Source organism: Equus caballus, chromosome 26 (assembly GCF_041296265.1).
Source record: "Equus caballus isolate H_3958 breed thoroughbred chromosome 26, TB-T2T, whole genome shotgun sequence".
NCBI classification, from domain to species: Eukaryota; Metazoa; Chordata; class Mammalia; order Perissodactyla; family Equidae; genus Equus; species Equus caballus.
Genome location: NC_091709.1, coordinates 36,456,858 through 36,464,425, shown reverse-complemented (window position 1 = coordinate 36,464,425; position 7,568 = coordinate 36,456,858). Strand labels below are relative to the sequence as shown.

At 44.5% G+C, this 7,568-nt stretch overlaps 1 protein-coding gene across 1 annotated transcript in view; it reads left to right on the top strand.

The window, feature by feature from the left end:
* Positions 1-199: 199 nt before the first annotated feature.
* PAXBP1 (PAX3 and PAX7 binding protein 1) overlaps positions 200-7,568 on the top strand; it is a 35,795-nt gene continuing 28,426 nt past the window's right edge. The window contains exons 1-2 of the mRNA XM_023630046.2: positions 200-663; positions 2,704-2,832. Coding sequence (XP_023485814.2) covers positions 318-663; positions 2,704-2,832 — 475 coding nt within the window. The 5' untranslated portion in view covers positions 200-317. The remainder of the gene's footprint in view (positions 664-2,703; positions 2,833-7,568) is intronic.

Below are 7,568 nucleotides of genomic sequence, written 5' to 3'. Positions count from 1 at the left end.
GTCTCTATGATCCTTTTTGTGACCCGTTGGATAGCACCGGCGCCCCAGAGTTCCGTGCCAATAGTCCTCCACGCCGATAGAGGACAGTGCAAAAAACTGCCGTTCTCGCGACAGGGGCGGAGTTCTCTCCTAGTGGTGAGAGCGCGAGCGCATGCGTGCTCGCGGGAGGGGGGCGGGGGGCGCTGCGCGCCGTAGCAGGAGGGAAGACGGGACCCGGCTGGAGTACTGGGGGAAAGCGCGCGTGCGCCGTCGCGAGCTCGGCGCAGCCGGGGCCGCCGTGTGGGAGCGAGTGTGAGACAGCCGTGCGGGCCGCGGGAATGTTCCGAAAGGCCCGGCGAGTGAACGTGCGCAAGCGGAATGACTCGGAGGAGGAGGAGCGAGAGCGCGATGAGGAGCAGGAGCCGCCGCCGTTGCTGCCGCCGCCCGGCACCGGCGAAGAGCCGGGCCCCGGCGGCGGCGGCGACAGGGCCCCCGGGGGGGAGTCGCTGCTGGGCCCCGGGCTGCCGCCTCCTTCCGCGCTGACCCCGGGCCCCGGGGCTGAGGCCGGGGGCTGCTTCCCGGGTGGCGCGGAGCCCGGCAACGGGCTGAAGCCGCGCAAGAGGCCGCGCGAGAACAAAGAGGTGCCCCGGGCCAGCCTGCTCAGCTTCCAGGACGAGGAGGAAGGTAACCGCCGCGCTGCGGACCCCAGGCTCCGGCATCCCCACCCCGGCCCCCACCGCGGGTCCCTGCCTTCCCTGGGCGCCCAGCCCCCCCACCCCGGGATGGAGTCCCTTCCCGCCCGACCTGCTGCACGTCTCTCCCCTCCTCCCGCCTTCTGCTCCGGCGGGGGACGCGTGCCCGCGCCGCCGCCAGCCCTTTTTTAACAACCACCCCCTCGTCACCGTCCTCCTGTGCATTTCCTACTCCGAGGGGCCGGAGCTCGGAGCTCAGATCCGTCATTCTGAGTTTTTCAAGTGGAAAGTCACTGTCCCCTGTCCTGCCCCTTTGCTGGCGGGTGTGTTTCGGGGAGAAGTTGTCGTGTTCCCTGACTGCTCTTGGCACGTTCCCTGAGCCCTCTGCAGGGCACTGTGGCCACGCTTCTTGGGAGCTCTGTTTGAGACATCCTTGAGCAGGAAGGCCGGGTGTTTAAAGAGGAGTGCTAGGTCTGGCAACAAAAGCCCGAAATTGAAGCTCTGGTTCTGAGTGACTTTGGGCCAGTTCCTTGCAATCGCTGAGCCTCAGTTTCCCCATCAAAGTAAATGGGGAAACAGATGTCTGGCCTTCCCCCGTTGGCTTTTGGACAGCGAAGAGAGACTGTGTAGTAGTGATTCGAGGCAGTTTATCCAATCCTGTGTGGGAGGCCAGGCTACAATAAATTTTAGATTTCTGATCGTAAATGAATCTTAAGTCTTTTTATTTCTCGACCAGTTTAGGGTGTGTTTATATAACCCAATTAAGTCCGTGTTACGAAAAAAGAAATGGAGGCTTTTGGAAATCTCCCTTGCATCTTGATTTGAGATGCTTTGTGTTTCCAGTAAGCTTGGCAGTTTCTCTGGCCGTTCTGTTATTTTTATTTTAATTTGTTTAAGTTTGTGTAAGTTTGAGAGGAGTACAGCCTGATTTTTATTGATGTTGCAGGGACTATTTGATAAAGTGTTTGCGTTTGACTTTAAAATTTTCAAGTCAAAGACGATGGATACATCCTTGAAATGTATTTTTGAAAAGTGATTTGCTGTCAGCTCAGTCTTGAAATAACAGTATGTCAGTTTGTGATAGATACAGTTACTCTGACTTGACAGCTGTGTTAACCAGCACCTTTTGATTTGGGATATTTTGTTTCAGATACCTTAATAATTTGGTGATTAAGTGCCTTTTCAATGATTTTTTTCCTCCTGAAATAGATGATTTAAGGAAGACAAGAAGACATAGGAAAATTTTGTGCAGTTACATGTATTATGCCTTTAAAAAAAGTCTCAAATTTGCATTTTCCAGATTAATTTATAAAGTTGACTGAAGCTTTTGAGAGCCTATGACAGATTTGAAATAACTCCAAGTTATGTAATTATTTGGGTTGTATGAGTATATATTTTGAAGAATTTGGAAAGCACATAAGATCATGCGAAAGTTAGAAGGGAAGATATTGTCTGAAAATGGTTACTACAGACTTCGCTCCTTTTTTTAAAAAATTAATTTATTAAGGTCGTATTGGCGTATAACATTGTGTAAATTTCAGGTGTGCATTATTATATTTCTTTTTCTATATAGACTGCGTTGTGTTCACCATGAAGTCTAGTTTCTGTCGGTCACCATACATATGTGCCCCTTTACACCTTTTGCGCTCCCCCAAACCCCTCTCTGGTAGCCACCAATCTGTTCTCCTTATCTGTGTGTTTGCTTATCTTTCATTATGAGTGAAATCATACAGTATGTGTCTTTCTCTGACTTATTTCGCTTAGCGTAATATCCTCAAGGTTCATCCATGTTGTTGCAAAGGGCACGCTTTTGTCTTTTCTTAAGGCTGAGTGGTATTCCATTGTGTGTGTGTATATAAGTGCGTGTGTGTGTGTGTGTGTGTGTGTGTGTATATATCTACCACATCTTTATTCATTCATCCGTTGACAGGCACTTGGGTTGCTTCCACCTCTTGGCCATTGTGAATAATGCTTCAATGAATACAGGGGTATATTTACCTTTTTGAATTATTGTGTTTATTTTTTTTTTAAGAAAATGAAGAAGTTTTCAAAGTGAAGAAATCAAGTTATAGCAAAAAGATAGTAAAATTGCTTAAGAAAGAATATAAAGAAGATCTTGAAAAATCGAAGATTAAGACAGAACTCAACTCATCAGCTGACAGTAGGTACCAAACTAATAGGATTCTTTTGAAATGACAAAATGAAAGCTCTTTCTCACAGAGATTGAGTGGATTTGCTATATATATTGTGAGTTCGTTTAGTTGACTATCATCATCAAGGGTCCAAAATGAGTAGCCATACGTAATTCTACAAATTCATACATAATTCTACAAATTCATACATAATTCTAACAAATTGCATTATAAGTGCGTTTTTAAAAAAGACAGAATCACTGCCACTGGAATGTTTCTGCTGCAATGACTAAATCATCTCCAGTTTTCCTGCCAGCGTTCAGACTGCTGTTGAACAAAGAAGGGAGGTTTCCCATTCAGACCTGACACCCAGGTTTATTCCTGTTGGAGGGGCTGCTGTGCAGATTCCTGTACTTGTGTTTTAGAGAGACAGGTTTTCAGTTTCTTTGATGATATTTCCACAGTAGTTTAAATTCTTAGAGAACTTTTTTAGGAGTGCCCTAAGTTTAATGTTGATAATAACTGCCACTCAGCAGCCTTGTCAGCTACATGGCTGAAGACTCCTCAGGGCGAGGCACCTGCCTGTGCTGTACGGACGTCTCACATCTCTCATGTCCTCTCACAGCCCAAGTTAAAAAAGTTTAAGTAGATATTTGTCTTTAGGAAAGTGGATCTATTATAATGCACTATGGTCTGAGTTATTCTCATGCAAATGCCTTAGGGAAATCTTGTTATTTTATGGAATTAAAGATAGGATTATTATTTCTTAGGTTCTCAGCTACAGGCTTAATGTGAAAAAAGTATGTCATTATATCTCAAATTTACAGTCTAATTTTGGAGACAACATCACTTAAATGTATAATTGGGCCCAGTGTTTGGCAGAACGTCCAGCAGAGGTTTAAAGAGTAGCTACACTTTTTTTTTTTTTCAGATTTGGAAGAAGGAATGCTTCATAGATAAAGTAGAATTTGAAGCTAGATCTTTGATAATTTAAATTCCAAAAGACAGAAGAGGGAAGGTGTGGGGGTATTATCAAAGAAAAAACTGTCTAAGCCTGTTTTGGAAAAGAGCAAGTACACCTGACAGGCAAAAGTAGTTGATTTGTGGAGGAAATAGAGGTTTAGGGTGAAAGTTAGGTTGTTGACAGATTATGAAGGATGTTCAGTATCTAGTAAAGAGTTTAGGATTGCTGTGTTCAGTGGCTTGCCAAGATGTTGACATGATAAATGCCTTTTGAAATCTTAACCTGCTGTTAGCATGCAGCTTGGATTGGCACGGGGAGAGACTGGAGGCCTAATGCAGTTTAAATGCAAGGACCAGCTTTGACTCTCTAATAGTGGGTTTAAAAAGGTCTCAGTTGAGCAAGACTGAGGCTTTTCCTGACTCAGTGGGAAATTGCTGATGAGTTAAAAATGTTTGCTGTGGGTGTGGGAGAAGAAATGGAAAGAAAGGATTATTTGAGAAACGTTCCAAGGGAAGAATTGGTAGACTCGATGTATGCTTTAGCTATTGGATTTAAAAGAAATAGTCAAATCTGAGCCTTTGTGCCAGGGTGACGGGGAGAATAATTATGTATTATAGACAGACGTAGGAAAGGCAGGTGGGAGGAAGAATATTTTTAGGAGAACTGATTATTTTGGAGTCTAGAAAACTGCTTCATTTTTTCCAAATCTTGTGAAAACCGACTGTGTATGATGATAAAGTACAAGAAAAGTCAGGAAAAGTGAGAACTGAGAAAGGACCGTTTGCTGTGGAGTTTAGAAATTGAAGCAAGTACAGGTTTATGAGGCCATCTTCCATGACCCCTTCTATCTTCCACTTTCACATAACTCTGGTATTCCACTCACCAGATAGCTCAATTAATGTCCTCCCCAAAGGTGGAGGCTCTGTATTTTAGATTGTCATCATTATCCCTGAAATGATGGTGCGGTGGAGCTCTTTCATTAATCTACTTACAATCCCAAGATCTTCCTACCCCTACCCTCCTTAGCTAGACAGAGATGCATTAACTTCAAAACAAGGGTAGTATCGACTTGGAAAACCTATTCTTGTGATATTCCTAAAATAACGAGTTCGGTTTTAAACTTGAATTTGAGTGGAAATAGCCAGTGAATAGTTGGAGATGTAGATTTAGGCATGGTGCTTATTGAGATGATAATTAAAACCAAAAGTAAATGGAATTGATGAGGGAGCAGCGTAAAGGAAAAATTCCTGAGGACCAAAGACTTCTACCTATAAAAAGCATGCACATAAAGAAGAGGATTTGTTAAAGACATAAGAGAATCATACAGGCCAAAGGAGAAAAGACAGGGAAGCTTCAAGATGATGACGTCAGTTATATGAAATAGTACCAGAAAGGTCAGGAAAAGTAAGGACGGAGGAAGGTTTGGCAGGGTTGCTATGTTTTTTTCTGGAGGAGGGCATCTGGCAAAAGACGCTAGTCCACTAGCCAAGCGCTGCCTGTTTGAGGAAGGAGCATCTTTTGTTAAATTGCTCCATGATACTGTATGAATTAGCTGTGGCTGCAGCCATCGGCTTAGCTGGTGAGCTTGGAGTGGGAGAAATCAAGGGCCATTTGCCAGGGTTGAGGCGCAACAAGTTGGTGAGGAGGTTGAAGGCAGCAGGTCCACACTGCTGCTTTGGAAAGTTGGGCAGAGACAGAAGTAGAGGACAATAGCTGGAGAGACCATTGGGATCAAGTAGAAGTCCTTTTGGTAAAGAGAAGCCTGTGTCTCTTTGTAGACAGAAGGGGAGAGGAGAGGGAGAACGTCGCCAGGTTCAAGGTAAAGAGAATGTGAGAGCAAGTTTCCTGGAGTAGTAGCTGAAGAAACTGAGGGCACAAGAGGAGCCTAGAAAAAGGTGGTTTAGCATCTCTTTTTATAAAGATGTCTGGAAAGATAATACATGACCACTAACAAAAATTCAGCTGTTACCATGTTTTGGACTTGTATTTACTCAATCACAAGCAAATCCTTATGAATTTAATGAAACATTGGATCTTGCAGAATTCATTATCTGAGCATATCTAAACTAGTAGACCTTTCGCAGTTCTGTTTTGTCTGTAAAAGCCATTGATTGGGGCCGGCCCGTGGCCGAGTGGTTAAGTTCATGCGCTCTGCTTTGGTGGCCCAGGGTTTCTCCGGTTCGGATCCTGGGTGTGGACATGGCACCACTCATCAGGCCATGCTGAGGCGGCATCCCACGTGCCACAACTAGAAGGACCTGCAACTAGAATATACACCTATGTACTGGGGGGATTTGGGGATAAGAAGAAGAAGGGGGAAAAAAAAAAGAGATTGGCAGCAGGTGTTAGCTCAGGTGCCAATCTTAAAAAAAAGAAAAAGAAAGCCATTGATTTAGTGTGGGTTTAGTGCAGGAGGAAATGGATAGCTTTTGACTCCATCTAACCATAGACATCTGATAAAGTGAGTTTTAAAATCTCATGGCCTCAGAATGCGCTTCAGAAGGAAGTCTGTGGCTAATGAGGTAGGATGGTAAATGAAAAAAATTAAAGAGCCTCAAAGAGAATGACCTAAATCTTCTCGGTAAAGTTAAAAGGGGAGGTCGTATTATCCCTAGGACCCTTATTTAGGGGAGTAGAATATGGTTTGAGAAGAATAGAGTGCTTTTGAAACAATTTTTGGGAGGGGCACATTCTAGGGAAGCAACAAAAGAATGTCTTTCATATTTAAACTTTGGTTTTATTGTCGGGGCCGGCCTCATGGCCTAATGGTTAAGTTTGTGCACTTCGCTTCTGTAGCCCAGGGTTTTGCTGGTTCGGATCCTGGGCATGGACATGGCACCACTCATCAGGCCGTGCTGAGGCGGCGTCCCACATAGCACAACCAGAAGGACCTACAACTAGAATATACAACTATGTACTGGGGGGCCTTGGGGAGAAGAAGGAAAAAAAAAAAAAGATTGGCAGTAGATTAACATCTATTAACATCTCAGGTGCCAATCTTTAAAAAAAAATTTACTAAAAAGAAAAACTTTTGTTTTACTCTTTCATTATATTCACTGTTTATTGTGTTCATTGCTGGGTTCAGTGCTTCAAGGTGAAAGACACTTTGACTTTCTTGATTTTTGCGTAGGATGGAGGGTGTAGTAGACTATTCAGTTACAAGTAAAGTAAACCGCTGTAAAGATACAGTGGTGCCCGCTGGAACTCCATGGCAGGAAAGCAGTCTTTTTTTTTTTTTTCTTAAAAAAGATTGGCCCTGAACTAACATCTGTTGCCAGTCTTTGTTTTTTCTTCTTCCTCTCCCCAAAGCCCCCCAGTACATAGTTGTATATCGTAGTTGTGAGTGCATTTGGTTGTCCTGTGTGGGATGCCACCTCAACATGGCTTGATGAGTAATGCCATGTCTGCTCCCAGGATCCGAACGGGCGAAACCCTGGGCTGCTGAAGTGGAGCACAAGAACTTAACCAGTTGACCACAGGGCTGGCCCCAGGAAAGCAGTGTTGAAACTGGCTTCAGGAATGGCCTGAGAATTAGAGAGCTTTCTTCTCTGTCCAGGCAGGTTATGGCCACTCTACAGCTCCCTTCCTGGTTTACATGTGATTGTTCTTTGTGCCACCTGGTCTCTGACACATCTCTCTGTTCCAGTTCCAGATTTCCAGAAAGAGAATCAGGGTGACTCTGCTTTGGTCACAAATTCACTCTTAGACATTCACTCATGGCAGTGGTTAGACATTCACTCGTGGCAGTGGGATCAGGGTTGCACAGAGTACATGTGACTTTTAGGTCTCAACCCTTCAGAT